The 25169-nt window shown below is 48.0% G+C and overlaps 1 protein-coding gene across 1 annotated transcript; it reads left to right on the top strand.

Moving 5' to 3' along the window:
* The first annotated feature begins 1663 nt into the window (after nt 1-1663).
* LOC121446485 (arginyl aminopeptidase) lies at nt 1664-23418 on the top strand. The gene is made up of 11 exons (XM_041649135.1): nt 1664-2159; nt 5932-6072; nt 8529-8677; nt 12168-12284; nt 12959-13194; nt 17852-17965; nt 18743-18855; nt 19036-19144; nt 20554-20778; nt 22021-22163; nt 22991-23418. The coding sequence occupies exons 1-11, from the start codon at nt 1713-1715 to the stop codon at nt 23147-23149; spliced, it is 1953 nt and encodes a 650-aa protein (XP_041505069.1). The 5' UTR covers nt 1664-1712; the 3' UTR covers nt 23150-23418.
* Nucleotides 23419-25169: the final 1751 nt, after the last annotated feature.

Raw genomic sequence — 25169 nt, 5'->3', positions numbered from 1 at the left:
CCTTAATGAACTCATTTTAAAAAAAAAAAATTAGAAACTTTAGGGGCTGGAGAGATGGCTCAGAGGTTAAGAGCACTGATTGCTCTTCCAGAGGACCTGAGTTTAATTCCCAAAACCACATGGTGGCTCACAACCATCTGTAATGAGATCTGGTGCCCTCTCTGGCCTGCAGGTATACATGTAGGCAGAACACTGTGTACTTAATAAATATTTTTTTTTTAAAAAAAAGTAACAAGTCTAGCCTTAATGAACTCATTTAAAAATAGAAACTTTAGGAACTGGAGAGATGAACTCAGTGGTTAAGAGCACTGGCTGTGCTTTCAGAGGGCCAGGGTTCAATTCCCAGCACCCACATGGCAGCTCACAACTGTCTGTAACAACTGTAACTCCATTTCAGGGGTTCTGATACCAATGCACATAAAGTTAAACACACACACACACACTCTCTGTAGGGTAGGGAGTGGTTAAGAGCACTTGGTGAGGATCTGGTTTGGTTCCCAGCACCCAAATGGCGATTTACAAGGCCTGTAACTCCAGTTCCAGGGGATCCGGCTCCCTCTTCTGGCCTCTGCAGGTACTAGGCACACATATGCGCAGGCAAAACACCCAAACACATAAAAAGTTAAAAAATAGTAACAAGTAAACCATTAAGTAGGTAGTGTGGGACTAGATGTCCAAACATCAGGGAGGAGTTGCTCCAGACACCATTCACACAACCACAAATTGATGCAAAAGCAAGAGGATTTTTATTCTGTCATGACAGGGCCCTTCAGGTTCGGGATATGAAGGACCTCCATAGCTGTTACAGCCCATCTTTTAAAGCGAAAAGCCACAGACACAAGGGGGGAACCTGTAGGTTGTTTTCCAACTCATTGGATTGGCTTATTCAAAGGGTTACTAGCAATGATTGGTCTGTTCCAGGGCAGGAGATTAACTGTGTGGTCAGGTGATAAGGGAGAGCATCTCTGTGGTCTTCCTGACCTTTGGTTCAGTGACTAAATCAATACATCAGGAACTGAGTCAACATCTGTGGGTTGTATTTGCCTCAATTCCCAAAATGGAGTTACGTTTGAAGATTATTCTTAAGGACACAGGGGATGAGCAGTCCAGTATGGGGGGGGGGGGCGACTGTCCCTTTTCCAAGATAGAGTGAGTGTAAGGTTTTAGAAAAATGTCTTAGGGTTGAGGGAGCTTAAGAATGCATTTAGAGTCTTTCAGTAGGAATATATAGATATAACAGAACAACAGAAAAGACCCTGCTCCTGGCACAAAACTCTAAAGATCACCGTGTGTCAGATCACAGAGGAATGGGGTGACTGTTTATTAGGCGACAGAGAAACAGCATTACAACTCCTGTATTACAGGCAATTTGTCCAAGATGTCACACAAGAGTGAGATTTCAGACACAGACCCTTCCAGTCCAGGTTCTGTCCCCTCATCCTGCTGACTGCTCAGAGGATGGGGAATCCACAAGAAGGGTGGCGAAGGGTGACCCACCACGCCACCGTCCTCGGTCGCCAGGTCTGAACGAGGGGACGTGCGCTGCTAGGGAGGGGGACAGCCGGTGTGACCCAGATTTGCTGGGGGTGGTGGCCGCCCGCAATCCTCGGGGGGCGGGGCCCACGGTGGCGCGTCGCCTCGAGGCGGAGCCTGCCGGGGCCCGCGGAGCCGCTCGTCTTCCCGGCGGGTGAGCAACTAACCGCTCAGGAGCCATGGAGAGCAGTGGGCCCGGTAGCCGCGGCGGCGCGGCCCAGCGGCCGCTGCACTCGGCGCAGGCGGTCGATGTGGCCTCGGCCTCCAGCTTCCGCGCCTTCGAGATCCTGCACCTGCACCTGGACCTACGGGCCGAGTTCGGGCCTCCGGGCCCGGGCCCGGGCAGCCGCGGCTTGAACGGCACGGTGGTGCTGGAGCTGCGCTGCTTGCTGCCCGAGGGCGCCTCGGAGCTGCGGCTGGACTCACACAGCTGCCTGCAGGTGACGGCGGCGACGCTGCGGCGGGGGCAGCCCGGAGATCAGCAGCCGCTCGCGGAGCCCGTACAGTTCCACACGCAGCCCTTCTCGCACTATGGCCAGGCCCTGTGCGTGGCCTTCCCGCAGCCTTGCCGCGCCGGCGAGCGCTTCCAGCTGGAGCTCACCTACCGCGTCGGGGAGGGACCCGGGGTGAGTGCGCGCCGTGCGCCAGGGCCACAGGCCTTTCCCAGCCCTCGAGCAGGACACCTGGTCCTGCTTCTGCAGCTTCCGCAGGAGATTCCCCAGGCGCCGACTCTGCTTCCTCCCCAGTGCCGGCTCTGGATTCTGCTCCCAGGTCCCCACTCTAGGCTCGGACTTCTCCATCTGGTGCTATGTTCCTCCTGCTGCTCCTTCCTGCCTCCCTGGTCTGTGGATTTGTCTTAGATTGCCTCTATCACACACGTGCTAAACCACTTCTCCGCTATCCTGTGTATCTTCTCTGGATGAGAAACTTCATACACAAAGTTTATGTCTGTTTTTTTTTATATATATATATAATTATCTTTGATGGAGTCTGGACAGTGTTGGTTAGTTAGCTAGATGCTGACACGGCCCTTTTTTTATCCTGCCCTGAAGCCTAGATCATTAATTTTGCTTCCTCCTTTGAAATCTTACTTTGAAGCCGTGTGGTGGTGGTGCAACGCCTTTAATGGCAGGCAGAGGCAGGCGGATCTCTGTGAATACGAGGCCAGCCTGGTCTACAAGAGCTAGTTCCAGAGTTCGAGGTCAGGCTCTAAAGCTACAGAGAAACCCTGTGTCGAAAAAACAAACAAAAAAGAAAGAAAGAAAGAAAGAAAGAAATCCTGCTTTGGACTTAAGGTTCTGAGCAAGAATGAAAATGTGTATCTAGAGTAGGCTAGGCTCTATAGTAATTTGGTCTTCGCTGTTGATCAGTGAAGTCTTAAGGTTTTCAGAGTAAGACAAATATTGGAAGTTAAGGGTACCATACTAGGAGAGTGACAACCTTAGTCTGGATTACAAGGTTCACCAAAGCTTCCTGCGACTATTGAAACTTGCTTATCAGTTGCTCTTCGAGCTGTCCCAAAGAGCAGTTCTACTTCCTCCTTCTAAGGCTGAAGGAATAAATGAGTCTTGCAATAGAACTTGTTTGGGAAACTGAAAGTCAAAATCACAGGGTACAACCTAGCCCCAAAGGCAAAGGAAAGTCTTCTTCGGTGCTGGAGGGAAGTTTGGCATCAGGAAATATCTTAGGGTCCTCTGCTATATCTTTTTTTAAAAGATTTATTTATTATAAATAATATATATGTATATACATACATAAATACACACACACACAAGTGTTCTGCCTGCATGCAGGCCTGCATGGCAGAAGAGGGCACCAGATCTCACTATAGATGGTTGTGAGCCACCATGTGGTTGTTGGGAATTGAACTCAGGACCTCTGTGCTCTAAACCTCTGAGCCATCTCTCCAGCCCTCCATCTTAGGTTCCTCTGCTATATCTTAATTCCTAACTTTCAGTGGGAGCTAGAAATAAGCAGGATGGGAAAACTGAACCCTTGCTAAATTTGCCCACTCTAAAGATGACACCTAAAACTAAACAGACATCATGACTGAGGCTGCTCCTTGCTTTACAAAGGATTGCCCTTTGGGCCATGAAGGACTTCGCTAAGGCATTAATGTGCTTTTCCTTTGCAACCATCCTGATGAGAGTTCTTAGCCAAGCACTGCAGCGCCTCCTCCCAGAGTCCACATGGTCTGGAGTGTCTGTACTCACAGGCTTCTTCATTGCATCATTCTGTTTTCTGATACCAGCCAGGCAGGATGGCACATTCCAGGAGTCCCAGTACTTGGGAAACTGCGGCAGGAGGATTGCAAGTTCAAAATAGCAACGAAAGGCCGAGTAGCAGCGTAACTGAGCAGATAGCACCCATGCCCTGCAGTTTCCACGCCCCCGTTAGCTCAGTTGAGTCAGTACATGCACACTAGTTGACGCTGCTACCATGGCGACACAGGCTTTACAGGGGATCTTAGGGTTTTTTGTTCTGTTTTGTTTTGTTTTGAAGCATACTTCTTTTTCTGCTTCCCGATCTCAGCCAAAGCAGCACATTGTAGCTAGCTGCGCATCCTTTTTGTTGTTGCGGGTGGGGGTTGACCAGTTTTGACACGGTGTTTCTCTGTATTCTGGTCTCAAACTCAGAGATCCACCTGCCTCTGTGTTCCGAGTGCTGGAATTAAAGGCGTGTGTCACTATGCTTGGCTAGCTGTGCACCTTTGGGGTTCTCTGTGACAGTTTCTCAGACTTTTTTTTTTTTTTTGTAACCTTACCGATTTGGAGGGGTGCTGTTCAGGTGTATTATAGAATGCCCTTCTATTGGACTATTGGAATTTTTCAGACATTTTCCCTGTGAGTAGATGAGAATTGTAGAGGGGAAATTCAGAGGTAGCCTGTCACTTTGATCACACTGTATTGAGTCTGTATTCATGTGCCTTCTGACTGTTGACCTCAGTCACCTACATTACTATGTCAGTTTTTTCTACCGGGTCACCTCCGACCTTCCACACCACACTGTATTTATTGGAAGACTAATTAGATTTATTACACTTGGACAAAAACAGGCAAAGAAAAACCCAGTATCCAATGTGGCTTTCTTCTGCTCCTTTAACATGTTGCAGATCCTTATTTTCAAAGCCCTTTCTCCCGCCTGCTCAGACCTGCCTCCTACCAGCCTATCCAGAGCCTACGCAGTTCCCAGAGCCTGCATCCAGGCCTGCCTCCCCACCCACCTGCTGGAGAAGGGCTTCTCTTCCCTTTCAACATCTGACTCTTGCTTGTCCTTAAAGGTCTAATCAGACTTTACTTCACCTGTGAAACCTCCCTGGAATAGTGTAATCTCAGATGGGGACACACACATGGACAATTTTATCTATGTTGTATATAATTTCCTTTTGCTAAGGGCAAAAGTTAGGTTTGTCTCTTTTCAAGGCAAAGCCTCAGCTTTCCTAAGTAAGAGAAAGCCACATCAGTTATAAGCTTGGATACTCAAAAAGGAGATCTGGAGTAACCAAGGAAACTCAGTTGTGCCTTGGAAACTGTCTCCTGATGGTCAGAATGCCAGTCTGTGATTGAATATCCTTGCGCTGCCGATGGGTTGTTCTGCTGTATCAGATGCTAAGGTACCCGGATGTCTTACCATGCCTGTATTAAGGAAAGTTTGCATCCCACTTCTGGGCTTTTCTAAAGGGTCATTGGGAGATTTCTTAAAGGGGAGAGCCAGTCTACCCAGATATGTGAGCGAATCGGAGTTGCCTTACTACACGATGAACTGACTGCCTCAGAAGTATTCCTAGAAAGAAACCTGGGCATGGCATGTGCTACATGAAGACCCTGTCAGAACAAAAACAAATGAGCAGCAACAAAAATCAACCCCAGAGCCGGGCGGTGGTGGTGCATGCCTTTAATCCCAGCACTCGGGAGGCAGAGGCAGGCGGATCTCTGTGAGTTCGAGGCCAGCCTGGTCTAGAAGAGCTAGTTCCAGGACAGGAACCAAAAAGCTACGGAGAAACCCTGTCTCGAAAATAAAAAAAAAAAAAAAAAAAAAAAAAATCAACCCCTGACTCCTACTGGTTCTGCTCTTCTGTCAGAACTGCAAAATACTGGTTAGATGGGAAACTCGTACAATGAGAAGGGACACAAAGGAGGATGCAATCCAGTGAGAGGCCCTGATGGGATTCCTGAGATGCCATGGGGTACCCTGGGCAATGCAGTGTCCGCCCTGTGATGTGGACATGAGACCATGGCATCTTCCAGGGTAGATTAAATACACAATAGGAAAGGACATTCCCATCAGGGACAGAGTGGCTGGCAGCAAGATCTTAAGGATTACCTGAAAATGTCTTGAGTTCAGCCCGCTCCTTTCTCTGTGATCTGTCTGTTCTGAAACGCCCCTCTGTTCCCTTAGGTTTGCTGGTTGGCTCCTGAGCAGACAGCAGGAAAGAAGAAACCTTTTGTGTACACCCAGGGCCAGGCGGTGTTAAACCGAGCCTTCTTCCCTTGCTTTGACACTCCTGCAGTGAAGTGCACGTATTCGGCTCTTGTCGAGGTAAGGTGACTTAGCTTAGTGTGTCTGCCCTTGGGCTTATGAATGAGAGACGGCTCAACAGTTAAGAGCACTTCCTGCTCCTCCAGAGGACTCTGGTTCTTAGCATCAACATCCAGTGACTTACAACTGTATGATTCTGTTTCCAGGGGATCCAGTACCTCTGGCCTCCATGGGCACCTTCATCTATATGCAGGTGCCCACACGCAGACACACACATACCTACATATAATTAAAACATAATAAAATAGGGGCTGGCCGGGCGGTGGTGGCGCACGCCTTTAATCCCAGCACTCGGGAGGCAGAGGCAGGCGGATCTCTGTGAGTTCGAGACCAGCCTGGTCTACAAGAGCTAGTTCCAGGACAGGCTCCAAAACCACAGAGAAACCCTGTCTCGAAAAACCAAAAAATAAATAAATAAATAAATAAAATAGGGGCTGGAGAGATGGCTCAGTGGTTAAGAGCATTGGGTGTTTCCTCTAGAGAACCCAGGTTCATTTCCCAGCATCCACATGGTAGCTCACAACTGTCTGTAACTCCAGTTTCAAGGAATCCTTAGCACCAGGCATACACATGATGCACATATATAAGCATGCAGGCAGAATACCCATACACTAAGATAAAACAAAACAAGGGCTGGGGCGATGGCTCAGAAGTTAAGAGCGCTGACTGCTCTTCCAAGAGGTCCTGAGTTCAATTCCCTACAACCATATGGTGACTAACAATTATCTGTAATGAGATCTGGTGTCCTCTTCTGGCATGTAGGCATACATGCATACAGAATACTGTGTACATAATAAATAAATAAATCTTTAAAAAAAAACTAAACAACATAAGAAAATAAATGTTTTGCTGGGCGGTGGTGGTGCACGCCTTTAATCCCAGCACTCGGGAGGCAGAGGCAGGCGGATCTCTATGAGTTCGAGACCAGCCTGGTCTACAAGAGCTAGTTCCAGGACAGGCTCCAAAACCACAGAGAAACCCTGTCTCGAAAAACCAAAAAAAAAAAAAAAAAAGAAAAAGAAAGAAAAGAAATGTTTTAGCCGGGCGGTGGTGGCGCACGCCTTTAATCCCAGCACTCGGGAGGCAGAGGCAGGCGGATCTCTGTGAGTTCGAGACCAGCCTGGTCTACAAGAGCTAGTTCCAGGACAGGCTCCAAAACCACAGAGAAACCCTGTTTCGAAAAGACCAAAAAAAAAAAAAAAAAAAAAAGAAAAGAAAAGAAAAGAAATGTTTTGTTTTGTTTTTTAACATTAAAAAAAAAAAAGGCCAGACATGGTAACACATGCCTGTAATCCCAGCCTTTGGGAGGCAAAGGCATAAATAAGAATCATGAGTTTATGCCAGGTGGTGGTGGTGCACACCATTGATCCAAGCACTCAGAGGGAAAAGGCAGGCGGATCTCTTGTGAGCTCAAGTCTAGCCTGGTCTACATAGTGAGTTTCAGCACAGCCAGGACTACATAGAAAAACCCTGTCTCAAAAAGAAAAGAAAAGTCATGAGTTCAGTGTTAGCCTTGGCCAACTAGTCAGACTCTGTCTCAAAGAAAGAAAGAGATAGAGAATATAATTTTAGACGTATCAGGGTCCCATTTTGGTTGATAAATTATTTCATTGATCCAGTGTATCTGAAATCCAGAATCTGGAAAATTCTTCCCCGTATAGCTTTCCATCTTCAGACTTTGTTTTTTGAGGCAACATCTTACCATGTATCCCTGTCTGGCCTGGGACTCGCTGTGTAGACAAGATTGGCTCAGACCCTCAGAGAACCTCTGGCTCCTGAGTGCTGGTATCAAAGCCATGTTGTACTATGCCTGGTTCATTGACAGAAATTCTACACCGTCCAAATGCCATCAGCTTTCCTGTTCTCCAGGATGAGCTTGGAAATGTTACCATCACTGTTCAGTTTCTGATCCTACTGTTCAAGTCAGTCAAAAGGATATCTTTTTGGCCAGGTGGTGGCGAGGCATGAGTTTGAGGCCAGCCTGATCTACAAGAGCTAGTTCCAGGTCAGGCTCCAAAGCTACAGAGAAACCCTGTTTCATAAAACAACAACAACAACAAAAAGATACCTTTTTGCGGGGCTGGAAAGATGGCTCAGAGGTTAAGAGCACTGACTGCTCTTCCAGAGGTCCTGAGTTCAATTCCCAGCAACCACATGGTGGCTCACAACCATCTGTAATGAGATCTGGTGCCCTCTTCTGGTCTGCAGCATATATGTAGGGAAAACGCTGTATACATAATAAATAAATCTTAAAAAAAAAAAAAAGATACCTTTTTGCAGGCTTGGTGATACATATATGTAATTCAAACACTCAGAATGTGTGTTGGGGAGGACACAGCACAACATGGACACCATCAAACGTTCCAGGGCTTTGTAGCAAAAATTTGCCTTGGAAAGGACAAAGCAGTAGACGAAGACTCTCCAAGTGAGGCTTCCTACACTTACTCTGTCGCCAGGTCCCAGATGGCTTCACAGCTGTGATGAGCGCAAGCACTTGGGAGAAGAGAGATTCGAATAAATTCTTCTTCCGGATGTGCCAGCCCATCCCCTCCTACCTGATAGCTCTGGCCATCGGAGATCTGGCTTCAGCTGAGGTTGGACCCAGGTAAGAAACACCTGACAGGCCACCTTGGATTTGACCCCAGGGCAGTGCCGAACTGTGTCTGTTGTCTTCAGGTCCTAAGGAGGCTGGTGGAAGTTCTTGGTTTTCTCTCTTCTTCTTCCCCACCCCTCCTTTTCCCCTCCCTCCATGTCTGCCCTGAGACCACCGCTCCTGCTAGTGTAGTTGTTCAGCCAAGTGATGCTGGTGCCCAGGCGGTAGTTCCAGAAGACTGATTTTGACTAGTAACTTGAAATGCTAAGAGCCCTTCTAGCCCCTGTAGTAGATCCCTGCATCAAAGCCCTTTTTTCTCTAGCACTGATTTCTAGAAGTAAACGACTTTGATCTCTCTCTCTCTCTCTCTCTCTCTCTTTCTCTCTCTCTCTCTCTCTCTCTCTCTCTCTCTCTCTCTCTCGATTTTTCAAATCCTGGAACTTGCTTTGTAGACCAGGCTGACCTCGAACTCACAGAGATCCGCCTGCCTCTGCCTCCTGAGTGCTGGGATTAAAGAAATGTGCCACCACCCAGCACCCAGCTTTTGTACAGTTTCTTCAGACAAGAACTTCAGCCATGAGCTGGGTATAGTGGCACAAACCTGTAATCCCAGTGATGCTGAGACAGAAAGTCTCAAGTTCAAAGCCAGCCAGGACCATATAGAATACTATAGCCTGTCTAAAACCTAGAGAATAGCCGGGCAGCAGTGGCGCACGCCTAAATCCCAGCACTCGGGAGGCAGCCTGGTCTACAAGAACTAGTTCCAGGACAGAGAAACCCTGTCTCAACCCCCTTCCCCCCCCCCCCCAAAAAAAAAAACAAAACCCTAGAGAATAGGTTTTTCTGATTTTCATATCATCTGCCTCTGCAGCTTAATCCTGCTGTGAAAGGATCAGAGGTAGGACTGCAAAGCACAGGCCCCTCACTTGACTTTCTTGTTGTTTCTTAGCTCTGAAGATCGTGGTGTCTTCCCTAAGATTCATTACGAGCCTCATGTTTTACAGCAAGGCTCTGCAAAACTAGTGGTATCGTGAATTACATCAGCTCCTAGCTGTCAGGTAGAATAATACACAGGATCCCATTGGTACCTTCTTCCAGCACACACATTCAAAACAGTGCTAATCCTGATTGTTTTGGTGTGCTGGGGGGTCAAACCCAGGGCCTTAAGCATGCTAGAGACACGTGGTTATCTACCCCTGAGCTAACCCCAGTATTACAATGGCAGTCTCAAGATAGCTTGTTGCGTAAAGGTGCTTGCCACCACACCTGATAATCTGAGTTCAACCCTTGGGACCTATCTACCCAGTGGAACTAGAGGACTCCCCCACCCACATTGTGCCGAGCACATGTGTGCATGGCACATATGTATATATCATACAGTCACATAAATACACATAATAAAAGTTTAAATGCTAGTAGTATAGATGTATACCACCTCGCTCTCTATATCTTATTTTTTTATGAAAAATTTGAATTATAGAAATTTGAAGGGACCGTATGTTAAACATTGTAAACATACCTGTTTGGCCATGCTAGTTTTATTTATTTATACATGGGCTTGTTTTTTGTTTATCCTAGACTTTTTTTTTCCTTTTGGTTTTTTTTTTTTTAACTTTATTTAACTTCATTTCATGCACATTGGTATAACGATGTGAGATTCTCTTGAACTGGAGCTACAGACAGCTGTGAGCTGCCATGTGGGTGCTGGGAATTGAACCCGGGTCCTCTGGAGGAGCAGTCAGTGCTCTTAACCACTGAGCCATCTCTTCAGCCCCCCTGGTTTATTTATTTATTTATTTATTTATTTATTTATTTATTAAAGATTTCTGTCTCTTCCCCGCCGCCTCCCATTTCCCTCCCCCTCCCCCCCTAGACTTTTTTTTTTTTTTTTTGAGACAGGGTTTCTCTGTGTAACAACCTTAGCTGTCCTGGAACTTTCTCTGTAGACCAGGCTGACCTCAAACTCACAGAGATCTGCCTGCCTCTGCCTCTTGAGTGCTGGGATTAAAGGCCTGTACCACCACTGCCTGGCAACATCTACATTTATTTGTGTGTGTGTGTGTGTGTGTATGTATGTGTGCATGTGTGTGTATGCATGTGTGTGTGTGTGTATGTGTGTATGCATGTGTGCACACATATGCATGCATGAGCACGGTGATGCCCATGTGGAGATCAGAGGATAACTTGCTGGAGTCACTTTTCTCTTTCCACTGTGTGGGTCTCAGAACTCAGGGCATCAGGCTTGACAGCGGGCGCTTTTAACTCCCGAGCCATCTCTCTGACCTTGTTCTAGACCTTTTAAAGGTCAGTAAATCATAGTGCCCTCTGAGGAGTGAAGCCCATTCTAGCTTTACTATGAAGTAAAGGCACAATACCATTTGGCACCTAGAAGAACTGGCATCTTTTCCATTAGTATTGATATGTTTCTCAGAAGAGAGTTTTTTTGTTTTTGTTTTTAGATTTATTTATTTTTTTTAGTATGTACTGGTGTTTTGCCTGTATATACTCCATGTTAGGGTATCAGATCCCTTGGAAATGGAGCTACAGGCAGTTGTGAGCTGCCATGTGGGTATTGGGAATTGAACCCAGGACCTCTGGAAGAGCAGTCAGTGCTCTTACTCCCTGAGCCATCTCTCCAGCCCCTTAGAAGACAAATTTTAATCCCAGGTATTCCATTATCAGATTTTTGTTTTGTTTCTTTGTGTGTGTGTGTGTGTGTGAGAGAGAGAGAGAGAGACAGAGACAGAGACAGAGAGAGAGAGAGAGAGAGAGAGAGAGATAGGTCTCATTGTGTAGCCCTGTCTGTCTGGCTTCCCTGGAACTCTCCATGTAGACCATGTTGGCCTGGAATTCACAGAGGTCCACCTCCCTCTGTCTCCCAAGTGCTGGGATTGAAGGGGTGCATCACCACCGCACCCAGCTATTATCAGAATTCTTTCATCTATCCTATAAATAGGAAGAAGGAAGTGTGTCACATTATGAAGGCCTCTTATATTCTGTGTTTTATAGTTGCTACTGTTTTTTTTTTTTGGTTTTTCGAGACAGGGTTTCTCTGTGGCTTTGGAGCCTGTCCTGGAACTAGCTCTGTAGACCAGGCTGGTCTCAATATAGTTGCTACTGTTTTAATTTGTTTTGAAATTTGTCTCACTCTATAGCTCAAGCTGTCTTGGAACTCTCAGCAATCCTCCTGCCTCAGCCTCTTCAGTGCTGAGTTTTGGGCCCGAGCCATATGTTCTGTTTTATTTCATCTTCACTCCTGCAGCACTGAGTTCTGTGTGGAAGCCATGGATTTCATGTCTTGTCTGGAGGAACTGACTGGCACCTCCTCAAGGCGAGCTTAGATTCTCATACCCGGCTGTGATGAGCAGCCTTTGGGGCTGAGTGACTGGCCACGTGGCCACATCGCATTGGCTCAGATATGGGACCAAGGATGGTGTTCTGCAGGTGGCTCATGTAGCTGCAGCAGCATTTTCTAAGCATTCTTCTGCCTTTTTTTGCTTAGGAGCCGGGTGTGGGCAGAGCCCTGCCTAATTGAAGCTGCCAAGGAAGAGTACAATGGGGTGATAGAAGAATTTCTGGCAACGGGAGAGAAGCTTTTCGGACCCTATGTTTGGGGAAGGTGTGGTATCAACTAAATGATGTGTTTGTGAAACCGAGTTTCCACCTTCCTGGGGCTGCTTCCCTTCCATCTGTCTCCTAGAACAAAGCTTCCCTGTCCCAGAACCCTGGACGGGAGGAAGCGAAGAGGAAAGGATGAACCAGGCTCTGAGTGGCTGCTAACGGGATATGGGAGGAATAGTTTTTGAAGTGCTGCCAAGCTAGAGGTGGGGAGAATGGAGAAACCCAGGGCCTTTGTGAGCATAGCTTTCCTCTTTGTGGGGGGTTACTTCATCTACTTCGAGCTGCAGGCTTGAAGATGCAGGCTGGTCTTCATGACCCCAAGTTGGCCTCCAGTGAGGTAAGTATGATGGAGGTGAGGGCATGCTCACTGCGGAGGAGAGGGAAGCAGGGCTTGGCTGCCTTTAAGAGAACAAACACAAAGGCAGGGGAGCTTCCTGGGGAACGACCCAGGGATCCAGGGGAACTTCCTGGGGAAGGGCCCAGGGATCCAGGGGAGCTTCCTGGGGAAGGACCCAGGGAACCAGGGGAGCTTCCTGGGGAAGGGCTTCATTTTCAGCCCTGGACCTGAGTTATTCTGTCGCTTTAGTGGCTGCAGCCCTGGCTCTGAAGAAGACAGGGATGTGAGGTCTTCTGAGGAGTTAGGGCCTCCTGTGACCTCCGGTTTCTTGGCAGGTACGATTTGCTCTTCATGCCGCCATCCTTTCCATTTGGAGGAATGGAGAATCCTTGTCTGACTTTTGTCACCCCCTGCCTACTGGCAGGGGACCGCTCCTTAGCTGATGTCATCATCCATGAGATCTCCCACAGCTGGTTTGGGAACCTGGTTACCAATGCCAACTGGGGGGAGTTCTGGCTCAACGAAGGCTTCACCATGTATGCCCAGAGGAGGATCTCTACCATCCTGTTTGGTAAGGCGCTCTCCTTCTAAAGCACCTGGCCCCATTCTTAGTGCCATCTGCTCCTGTAGTTTCACGGTGTAGGTGGGCATTGAAGGGAGGAGGAACTTAGGCACAAATCTCAGGTGAAGGACCTTCAAGGGCTAAATCTACTTGGAACTTTTTTGTTTTTTAATTAGTTAATTGTTGTATATGCGTGATCATATGGTATGTGAGTACACCTTTATGCCAGAAGAGGGCACCAGAGCTGGGCCCTCTTCAGTCCCAGCACTTGGAAGGCAGAGGTAGGAGGATCTTTATGAGTTCAAGGCCAGCCTGGTCTACAAGAGCTAGTTCAAGGGCAACTAGGCTGTTACACAGAGAAACTCTGTCTTAAAAAACTTTAAAAAAAAAAAGCCGGGCAATGGTGTGGTGGCGTGTGCCTTTAATCTCAGCACTCAGGAGGCAGAGGCAGGCGGATCTCTGTGAGTTCGAGGCCAGCCTGGTCTACAAGAGCTAGTTCCAGGACAGGCTCCAAGGGTACAGAGAAACTCTGTCTTGAAAAAACAAACAAACAAACAAACAAAACAAAAAACAAACCTCAAAAGCTTGAGAAGCTTGGCTGCTGTCTCATTCATGAATTAATAAGATTAATAAGAGGCTGCTATTTATTATATGTTCTAAGTAGTAGAACAATTATTATTATTTTAAAACAAGTTGTTTGGCAAATGTAGAAAAACATAGATTTGTAACTTAAGCATTCAATACAATGAAAAATATAGTCTATTTACTTTCTCTTTTTTGGTTTTTCGAAACAGGGTTTCTCTGTGTAACAGTCCTAGCTGTCCTGGAACTAGCTCTTGTAGACCAGGCTGGCCTTAAACTCACTGAGATCTATCTACCTCTGCTTTGCAAGTGCTGGGATTAAAGGCATGCACCACCACTGCCCAGCTTTGTTTTCTTTATTTCTTTACTTATGTTTTTAAAATTCTATGTAGAGGGGACTGGAGAGATGGCACTGACTGCTCTTCTAGAGGACCTGGGTTCAGTTCCCAGCACCCACATGGCAGCTCACAACTGTCTAAAGATTCAGTTGCAGGGGATCTGACACCTTCACACCAATGCATATAAAATTAAATTAAATAGACCATAAAAAAATCTTAAAAAAAAAACTCTATGTAGGGCTGTGTCTGCTTGAGGGTCAGTGTGCTCGAGAACAAGTGCCCTTGGAGGTCAGAGGTATCTGCAGCAGACGCAGCGAGAACAAGTGCCCTTGGAGGTCAGAGGTATCTGCAGTAGACACAGTTTTGAGCGGCCTGACATGGGTGCTACGAGCCAAACTTGAGTCCTCTAAAAGACCAAAAATCATCTCTCAACCCCTTTTAGTTTTTGTTTTGTTTTTATTGGTTTTTGTTATTTGAGACAGCTCTCACAGGGCTGGCCTGGAACTCACTGTGTAGACCAGGCTGACCTTGAATTCACATAGACCACCTCTCTACCTGCCTGAGTGCTGAGACGAGAGGTCTGAGCCATGACACCCAGCGCTTGGGACATTTTTGAGTCAGTTCTTGGGCTGAGGATACAGTTCATTTGTTTAGTTGGGAAAGGGCTTGCCAGGCATGCACAAAGCCCTGGGTTCAGTCTCCAGAATTGGGGGCAGAGATCGCAAGCAAGGTCCTGCTGTGTAAGGCTCTTCTGGTCTGGAACTCACTATGTAGAAGAGAGCAGACTCAGCTCTCCTACCTCGACCTCCCATGCTGGGACACAGCTATGTGCCGTCATGCCCAGGTCCGTTTCCATATGTAAGTATGAAAGACTGAACATCTATGGGTCTTGTTTGTTTCTATTTTGCATCCTTGACAGGCTTGGAACTGACATAGAACAGAGATCCACCTGCCTCTGCCTTCTGAGGGCTGGAATTAAAGCATGTGCTATATTATTCCTGGCTCACACCTATGGCTTTAAACCATGATAATATTTTTTAAATAACTTGTACTGGGTGTGATGGTGCACACCTTTCAACCCCAGCACTTGGGTGGCAGAGGCAGGCAGATCTCTGTGAGTCCAAGTCTAGCCCAGGCTACAAAGCAAGTTCCAGGACAACCAGAGCTGTTAAATGAGAAATTCTGTCTCAGAATAAAACAAAAATATTTTTAATTCTCAAAGAAATAAACAAAATAAAATAAAGTCATTAAAGAAAAAAATTTAAAACATAAGTTAAATTAGGTTTTAGGCTTGTAATATAGCCCCTTTGGTAGAGAGATTGCCTAGCATGCACAAGGCCTTGGGTTTGGTCCTCAGCACTGAGAGCAGGGGACTAGATATTAATCAAGTTTAATAGCTCAGTGGCTGGGTGCTTGCCTAACAGGAGTCTCTAGGTTTTGTCCCAGGCATAAAATTAGGCATGATTGGGCTGGAGAGATGGCTCAGTGGTTAAGAGCATTGCCTGCTCTTCCAAAGGTCCTGAGTTCAATTCCCGGCAACCACATGGTGGCTCACAACCATCTGTAATGGGGTCTGGTGCCCTCTTCTGGCCTGCAGACATACAGACAGAATATTGTATACATAATAAATAGATAAATATTAAAAAAAAACTAGGCATGATTGTTCATGCCTGTAATCTCTAGAAGATTCAGAAGTGGCCTACATAAGACTCTGTCTCAAAAGAAAAGAATAAAGAAGTATTTTGACAACCATTGTTTTAAAAAAGATTTATTTCTTATGTGTACAGTGTTCTCAGTATTCTGTGTGCATGCATGCCCGCCGGCCAGAAGAGGACACCAGATCTCATTACAGATGGCTGTGAGCCACCATGTGGTTGCTGGGAATTGAACTCAGGACCTCTTAACCTCTGAGCCACCTCTCCAGCCCCAGACCATTGTTCACATATACATGTCAGCACACCTCAGATGATGTCAGTAAGGATGACTTTGTTAGAAACACCACCTCTGGGTCTGAACATGGCAAAGACTTCCGGGTTCTTTGTGTAACAGCACTGGTCGTCTTGGAAGTCAATTTTGTAGATCAGGCTAGCCTCAAACTCACAGAGATCCACCTGACTCTGCCTCCCAAGTGCTAGAAGAAAAGGCATAAAGACTTTTAGTATGTTTTATCTTTTGCTTCCCCAAAGGTTTGAACAGAGTTGTACTCTTATTCAAAGTACAAAGAGCAAGATTTGTTTGTGAATGTCTTTTTCAGCCACTAAGAATCCTGTGGCAGGGCTGGAGAGATGGCTCCGTGGTTAAGAGCACTGGCTGCTCTTCCAGAGCTCCTGAGTACTATTCCCAGCACCCACATGGCAGCTCACAGCTGTATGATGCTCTCCTGGTATGCAGATGGACACACAAACAAAGCCATATACTCTTTCCAAAAAGAAAGAGACAAGCAAAACCAATCTGGACGTGGTGTCAGATCTCTGACCTCAAGGCCAGAGGGGACTACAGGGTGAGTTTAGCTCACCAGAGCTAAAGTACTAGAAAATAAAAGCACAACTTTATTTTCCCATTATACAGAAGAAGAAAACTGAGGCTTGGGGAGGCTCAGAGTCAGAACATGTAGTAAGTGGCAGAGCTGAAGAGTGTGCAGGCATGTGCATGTTCCCAGTGTTTATGTGGCGAAGGAAGGCTCTCTGTAGTTACTTCTCTATCATATGAATCTCGGTAATTGGTTGTAGGTAACAGGGCTTGGTGACAGGCCCCTTTACCCATTGAGCCAAGTTACTCCTGTACCACACACAGACAGGGTTTCTCTGTGTAGGCCTGGCTGTCCTGGAACTCACCCTGTAGACCAGGCTGGCTCCAAACTCAGAGAGATCCACCTACCTCTGCCTCCCAAGTGCTTGGGTTAAAGGTGTGCACCAACACCCCACACTCCCACTTCTTTTCTCACTGTGTAACCCTGGATGTCCTGGAACTCACTATATAGACCAGGCTGGCCTCAAACTTGCAGAGAGCTACCTGCCTCTGTCTCCCTGGAACTGGGTGAGAAAAGGCCTATTCTACCACACCTGGCTTAGATTCTTTTTTTTTTTGATTTTTTGAGACAGGGTTTCTCTGTAGCTTTGGAGCCTGTCCTGGAACTCCCTTGGTAGACCAGGCTGGTCTCGAACTCACAGAGATCCGCCTGCCTCTGCCTCCCGAGTGCTGGGATTACAGGCGTGCGCCACCACCGCCCGGCTCTGGCTTAGATTCTTAAAGTTTGTGAAGGTGACAGTTTTCTTTTGTGAGACAGGATCATCAGAGAAAAATATTTTAACTTTCATAGAAACCAAGTTGTTACCTAAAAATAAAAATGAACCAAACCAGACAGTAGTGGCGCACACCTTTAATCCCAGCACTCGGGAGGCAGAGCAAGCAGATCTCCATGAGTTCGAGGCCAGCCTGGGCTACAAGAGTTAGTTCCAGGACAGGCCCCAAAACTACAGAGAAACCCTGTCTTGAAAAACAAAACAAACAAACAAACAAAAAAAGTACATTACTGTTGGCAAAGAAAGGTTCCCCTATCCTTATGGGTCATGTTAGCCAAACCTCTATAGCCCAAAGAATCTGAGAGTTAGGGGCTAAGTCACTTTGGTCTGTGTCACCCTGGAACATAATGCCTTGTGCCTCAGACCCCAAGGGGACAGCACAGTACCTCTGTCAGGAAAATGCGGACATGGCGAACTTGGGGTCTGTGGTTTGTTTTTGTCCAGGAGCTGCTTACACGTGCCTGGAGGCCGCAACAGGGCGCGCGCTGCTCCGGCAGCACATGGACGTCTCCGGAGAGGAGAACCCGCTCAACAAGCTGCGGGTGAAGATCGAACCAGGTCCAGAAGGCTCCTCTGTCTCCCCCCTCCAGTAAATTACGCTCGGAACCCCAAGTTAGTCTGAGCCACGTGTCGGAATGCTTTCTTTGAGAAGTGGGCCACTGGAGTGCCCTGACCAGCCCAGCCCTTTCAGCCACTAAGTTTTTAGTGGGGGTCATTGATTGTGCAGGCGCTCTCCACTCCTTTTCTCACCATCTCCTGAGTGAGGCTTCTGAAGAGTGCTAGCATTATCTTACAGAGGACACGCCCAGGACTGGGCAATCCCATGACTTGCCCGGGGTCGTGCACCCTGCAGCTCAGAACTTCCTGCTTCCTAGCCTTTTCCTTTAGTCCCACGTGTGATTAACCTAAAACCCTCTTGTACAGCCGGAGCTCGTGTTCTTTGGTGCCACTGGTTTCAAAGCTAACTCCTTGTACCCTGGTAATTAGCTTTAGTCCAGGACAGTTTAAAAACAATGTGTGGGAGGTTAACTGTGTAGGTGGTGACCACAGGACTTGAAAAGTCTCCGCATGTCCAGCCTACGAGTTAGCTGAAGGTTCTGCCCAAGGGAATGTGCTAGCCCCTTTGAACCACTGGACTCCCTGGCCTTTTCTTAGATCCTTAGTTACTGGCCCTTTGCTCTTACCTTTGAAGTGCTATGGGAGGCCAGCGGCGACCTAGAAACCTTGGCTGTACCGCGTGCTGTGTGTGCAGTTCCGACAGTTAGCTTGTAATCTGAAGCTGAGAAGCCCAATACAGATGGATGCTTACAGTCTGCCTGCTCTCTCCTCTGCCAGGCGTTGACCCTGATGACACCTACAACGAGACCCCCTACGAGAAAGGTTACTGCTTTGTCTCATACCTGGCCCACCTGGTGGGTGACCAGGATCAGTTTGACAAGTTTCTCAAGGTACAGTCAACTCTCCATGAGGGGAGAAGGACAAGGAACAGATAAAGCAGCTGGGCCAGAGTGCAGGGGTAGGGGCAGGGGGCACAAGAGGTAAGGGGTCAGAGAGGGCCTGAGAGCTGGGGGTGGTGCTCTGCTCCCCAGGATGGCCGGAGAACGCTCCAACCATGTCCCTCCTTACAGGCCTATGTGGAAGAGTTTAAATTCCAAAGTATCTTAGCCGAGGATTTTCTGGAATTCTACCTGGAGTATTTCCCCGAGCTGAAGAAGAAGAGAGTGGACGCCATTCCAGGTAAGCAGGGAAACTGGACTGCTGGCTTCCCAAAGAATGAGCAAGGTGAGATGGGAAAATATCAAGTCATAGGTTCCTGTTGGAGCAGCATTTGGAGAGCCAGCCCAGGACCCCAGGCTGCGGAGGGGGCTGGGAGGAGTCCCACGGTAGCGCACATGCCTAGTGTGGACAAGGCTCTGGGCTCAATCCCTGGAAAGAATGGGTTGGCGGGGACTCTTACTTCCTGGGCTGACAGTGTGGCTCAGCTGGTAGAGCACCTGCTTGTCATGTATGGCGACCTGGGTTTGACCTTCAGCTCTGAAACACAAAAGCAAATGAAAAGCCTGTTTTTACTTAAGCCCGAGGCAGCCGATAGGCGTAACTTGAAGTCCTGGTTTCCGTGGCAAGTTCAAGTCAAAGCATAAAAAAAGCAAAACCTTTGGGCATGACTATGACCCCAGCTCCCAAGTGCTGGGAGCCAGAGGATCACAGTGAGTTCAAGGCCAGTGTGAGCTACATGAGACCTTGTCTCAGGACCAAAAAGAAACAGAGATAGGCTGACTTCTTGGCCTTTTCCAGAAGATTGCTGTAACCTCTGCTGCCCAAATCAGAAGCAGGACAGCAAGAGGGGCCATCACCTCTGCTCTGAGCTCACAGTGAGATCTCCTTAAGCCCTGTGAGCAAAGAGAAATCCTGGCAATTGCTCTGACGTCAGCAAGGGAGGCACTGCTTCCTCAAACAGAGAGGATGTCCCCGCCGTGACCCAGACAGGCCATTAGACACACCCCTTGTCGGGATGGGAACTCTGAATCACTCTGGTTGGTTTGGTGAAGTTAGTTTCAGCCTTGGTCGCGCAGTGCAGTTGGTTGGAGGCCCAAATTTCAAGGTCATGAGACTGTAACGAACAATAGTTAATAATTGCTGTGTGCTTACTATGCACCAGGCAGTACACTAAGCTTTTAATGTGTATTTGCTCATTTAATCTTCACAACTGTCAACTAAGGTGAGGCCTAGCACCTCCATTTTACAAACAATTGAGGCGCCAAGAAGTAAAATAACATGCTGGTGGCCTCCCAGACAGTTACGGCAGAGCTAGGATGGGCAGCCAGGCTTGGGGCCCTGGTGCTTATGCACAGTGCTGTGGTGACGGAGAGACATGAACTTGACTGCAGCTAGGAGCCGTCTGTCACCTGGACAGGATGTTAATTTTAAAGTAAAAACCAGTTTCACATAGAAGTAGGCATAGCTCAGTCCACTGTGGCAGCCTCCAGATGCCATCCTAGCTAGGAGCCTGCTGGAGCAAGCAGCACCAAGTGTTCCCAGGATGATTTGGAATGGGGAGAGTACCAGCTCAGGGAATTAGGGAATTGCTCGGGAGTGATGACTGGTGGGAGAGTCCTGATCGTGTCTTCTTTTCTTTTACCTGGAAGGTTTTGAGTTTGATCGATGGCTGAACACCCCTGGCTGGCCCCCCTACCTTCCCGACCTCTCCCCTGGGGACTCACTCATGAAGCCAGCTGAAGAGCTGGCTGAGCTGTGGGTGACCTCAGAGCTAGACATGCAAGCCATTGAAGCTGTATCCATCTCTACCTGGAAGACCTACCAGCTCGTCTACTTCCTAGATAAGATCCTGCAAAAGTCCCCTCTCCCACCCGGTAAGGACCGCAGGTTACCTCCTTAACCATGCTGAATCCAGGCTTCTTGGGTGCAGAGCTTCATGTCAGAGGCCAGAGCGATTCAGAAGCGATCCTGCCTCTTAGAGACTCTGGTGTAGAAAGGAGACTGGTTCCTCATAGGAATACGTCATGGAATAGTACAGGTTAATACATGGTGTCACTGGGGTCAGATTAACAAAGCCTGGCGTTCATGAAGACTCAGGTTCTGCAGGGCTCTCCGTAAGCTGTTTCTATTAGACCATTTAATCCTCCTGGTTACTCTGTGATGAAGACGCTGTGATCTTAATCCCCAGGTAATAGAAACTGCATCAGAAAAGCACCGCTGATCCACGCAACTGATAAATGGTTGGGCTAGGATTTGAGCCTCGTCATCCAAACTCCTTTTTATTTAAAAGTTATCTTAAAGGTTTATTTTTAGTTAAGAGTATGTGTGTAGGCGGGCGGTGGTGGCACACGCCTTTAATCCCAGCACTTGGGAGGCAAAGGCAGGCGGATCTCTGAGTTCGAGGCCAGCCTGGTCTACAAGAGCTAGTTCCAGGACAGGAACCAAAAGCTACGGAGAAACCCTGTCTCAAAAATCCAAAAAAAAAAAAAAAAAAAAAAGAGTATGTGTGTATATCTGTCCCGTGTGTGTGAGAAAGCACAAAGGCCAGAAGAGGGAGTTAGATCCCCTAGAGCTGTGGTTACAGGTGATTGTGAACCTTCTGATGTGGATGCTGGTAACTGAACTTGAGTCCCTGGGAAAGCAACAGGCACTCTTAACCACTAAACCATCTCTCCAGCTCCAGCATCTTACCCACCGGTGCCTTGTTGTTGCTCAGTCAGAGATAACAGTCATCAGGTCCCGTGAGAGTCACCTTTTAGCACACTGTGGTTTGCATCCTCAAAATCATTAACTGAACAAGCCCAGGTTTCAAAGCTGGATTCAGATTTATTACAACAATGGAGGAGAGATCGTGGGGGAAGAGCAGAAAGTCTAGGGTAAAATTAAGGGGGACTAGAGCATCCCTGTGCCCGATACATCATCAGGATGAGCGATGCTAAAGGTAGGGGAGCCTCCTTGATGTTCTGGCCAGTGCTTTTTGAGAGCACTAGGTTAGACACTTAGTGACAGAGAGCCTTCTGGGAGCTGGGCGGTGGTGGCGCCACCCTCAGGAGGCAGAGACAGGTGGACCTCCTCAGCTGGCCATTAACAACAACCCATTGCTTTCTCTTTTCTAGGGAATGTGAAAAAACTTGGAGAGACATACCCAAAGATTTCAAATGCCCGGAACGCTGAGTTACGGCTAAGATGGGGCCAAATCATCCTTAAAAATGACCACCAAGAAGAGTTCTGGAAAGTGAAGGAATTCCTGCAGAGCCAGGTGGGTGATCGCATCTCTGGTCCCCTCACAGACTGTGGACCTTGTAATCATACCTGAGGTCTTCCTGTGGGGGTGTGAGAGCCCAGTTGGTCTGCACTTCAGAGGAAGTGGGGTCTGGCCTCTAAGGGTCCTCCTAATCACTCTGCTGTTGGTGTGATCCCCTGAGGCTTTGTCCTGGGGGACGAGAAGTTTGCAGGCCTGGGGAGCTTTGTGGAGATGAGCTGGTGAAGCCAAAGAAAATGAAACTGGGCAAAGGGCAATGCAAAAGGACAAATGAGGTGAGTGAAGGGTGAGGTCCCTGCTCTCTGGAGGAGTTCAGGGACTTGGTTCAAACACCAGTGGATCCTTGTGAAAGACGCCACTGAGCATCCTCTGACTCCAGAGCAAGGAGGGACTGATTGGATCCAAAGCAATGCCCAGGTGACTTCCTCTGTAGTGCAGGCTGGGTGAAGAGGGGACTGCACGTCCATGGGAGGTTTTTTGAGTGGTCTGGTCGGCTGCCAAGCCCCCGGGTCTCAGGAGCTTGCCACATAGCTGCCATACAGTTACGTGAACTTGACTTGGGGTTTGGCTTCATTGTAGATACATGCTCTGGTTTTCTATAAATAACTGCCTCCAGCTTTCAAAGTTTGCAGTCCCTTTGTGTCAACCCATTTCATGTGTTTGTGCTTGTAGATGGTTCCTTGTTACCATGAGTTAGGGTTCATTTCTCTGCCTGGGATCATTCTCTACCCTCTAGAATATGCCAAAATCAGTGGTTCTGGGAGAGAAGCGCTTCGTTCCAGCCCTGACCCCACACTGAGGATAGGTGTCTGTGCTTCTTACAGGGAAAGCAAAAGTACACCCTCCCACTGTATCATGCCATGATGAGTGGCAGCGAGGTGGCCCGGACCCTCGCCAAGGACACCTTTGCAGCCACTGCTTCCCAGCTCCACAGCAACGTGGTCAACTACATCCGGCAGATCCTGGTGCCCAAGGGCAGTTAGAGGCTCCTGTCAGTGGTCTCCACCTCTTCGGCTTCACGTGTTTCCTGAAGAATTGTTCCTTCCCAAATTCAAGTTCTCAAGCTTGAAGCTTCTGTTCTCTTAGATCGCCTGTCTGTCCTTTGGCCTTATGTGTCTGTGACACTGGGGTCTCTGCCTTGGTGGGAACTTCTTTCTGGTCCAGAGAGTCCTGAGATTAGAAGGCCCTCCATGCTCCCTATAGCCCAGGCTGCAGAGAGTAAATTTTCATTCTTTCAAATAAACATTTTTAAGCAAAAAGTAGGTAAGTTGGAGTTATAGACTGAGTCATTTATTTCTGTCTTGGGGGGGGGTTGTTTGTTTGTTTGGTTGGTTTTGGTTTTTTTTTCAAGACAGGATTTCTCTGTAGTTTTGGAGCCTGTCCTGGAACTAGCTCCTGTAGACCAGGCTGGTCTCGAACTCACAGAGATACGCCTGCCTCTGCCTCCTGAGTGCTGGGATTAAAGGCGTGCACCACCACTGCCCAGCCTGTTTTTTTTTTTTTAAAAAAAGAGATGTTCTGTGTGTGCGTATGCTTGTGCTGTGGTGCACGTTAGGAGGTCAGAGGACAACTTGTGGAAGTTGCTTATCTTGTGCTACCGGGTGAGTTCCAGGGAGCCAGCTGAGTGACAAGTACCCTTATCCACTGAGCCATCTCTCCAGCCCTGGGTTTTGTGTTTTTTTCTGGCCTGGAATTCACTATCTAGACCAGACTCAAACTTGTGGAGATCATCCTCCATACTGAGTGCTGGGATTACAGGCAGAAGACAAAGTCCACTGTTAAATTTCTCCTCTTGGGGTCCCCTTTGTGTCATTTGTGCATGGTTGCCTACAGGCATAGGGTGTTCTCAGGCTTCCTTTGTCTTCCATCACATCCTTGGAGCTTTCTGGGCCTCCCCTACTCCAGCGCCTCAGTAACTATTGTAATGGTTGTGGTTGGCAGGGTCTGCTGATTTCCTGGCTTCAACACGGAGGCTGAAGCAGTTAGCATCTTGGGCTTGCGAGTAGGATAACGGGAGGGTTTGAACAAACACTGAGATACATTTGTCTCTGCTAAACACAGGGACCTTTGATCCTGTCTCCAGCTTTAGCTTTGCCTTCCCTATACCACGGTGGAGAAAGCCAGGTGGTAAACAGGACGGTGTTCCTGACTCTGTGCCCAGCCTCACCAACAGCGGAAGCTGTGAGCTACAGGACAGGGATTTGAGGGCCCAGAAGATCAAGTAACGGGGTACTGGCAGTCACTTATAAGCTGTTGCTGATCTTAGGACTGTCCCATTGCCCCCCTGACCCCTATCTTTTACATCTGTCCTGTCAGCCCTGAGACCTGTCAATATCTTTGTTTGTTTGTTTTGTCTGTTTTTGAGACAGTTTCTCTGTGTAGCCCTGGCTGTCCTGAAACTCACCTGTAGACCAGGCTGGCCTCCAACTCACAGAGATCCACCTGCCTCTGCCTCCCGAGTGCCGGGACTAAAGGTGTGCGCCACCACTGCCCAGCTTCCACTCACATTTCGTAGCATGAACGTCAGGAGTCGTGTGTCCTGTCTCACTCACATCTTGGCTCTGCTGGAGTCCTGTGGGATCTGCTTGTGCTCTTACAGGACAAGGGGACAGCAATGCTCTTGTTACCCTCCCCTCCTGAAGATGAAGCTATGCCTCTGAGGCCATGTTCAGCATATAGGCAGGCTGCCGTGCAGGCCCATTGTCTCCCCTGTTCGCCGTAGTCTGGGAACCTTCCAAAGTACTGCCCTTAATCTAATTCTTTCTCATTTTTCTTCCCCATTTGGCCGGTGAAAAATTAATGCCCTGAGGGATGGGCTAGCTATAAGGTTTCCATAGCTCTGTTTCTCTGGGTAGAGGCCCCATGAAGGCAGGGGGGCTAGCTGATGGTCTCATTCTCTGCATCTTCCTCCCCACTTTGCTCTGGAGACCCAACCAGGTGTTCTTGGGTGAAGGAGCACATGAGCAGCCCTGAGGCTAAGAACTGGTTCTCCTGCATTCCAGG

The sequence above is a fragment of the Microtus oregoni genome, unplaced genomic scaffold, assembly GCF_018167655.1.
Source record: "Microtus oregoni isolate MIOR12 unplaced genomic scaffold, Mior012 000003F_ref0000135, whole genome shotgun sequence".
NCBI classification, from domain to species: Eukaryota; Metazoa; Chordata; class Mammalia; order Rodentia; family Cricetidae; genus Microtus; species Microtus oregoni.
Note: the sequence above shows the minus strand (reverse complement) of the source record. Positions and strands in the feature narration are given on the sequence as shown.

What these genes read in the sequence shown, in the direction of transcription:
- LOC121446485 (XM_041649135.1), top strand. Translation starts at nt 1,713, where the DNA reads ATGGAGAGCAGTGGGCCCGGTAGCCGCGGCGGCGCGGCCCAGCGGCCG. An exon ending in GCGGGTGAAGATCGAACCAG is followed by an intron (nt 17,966 to 18,742) that starts GTCCAGAAGGCT and finishes CTCCTCTGCCAG; the next exon opens with GCGTTGACCCTGATGACACC. An exon ending in AGGAATTCCTGCAGAGCCAG is followed by an intron (nt 22,164 to 22,990) that starts GTGGGTGATCGC and finishes TGCTTCTTACAG; the next exon opens with GGAAAGCAAAAGTACACCCT.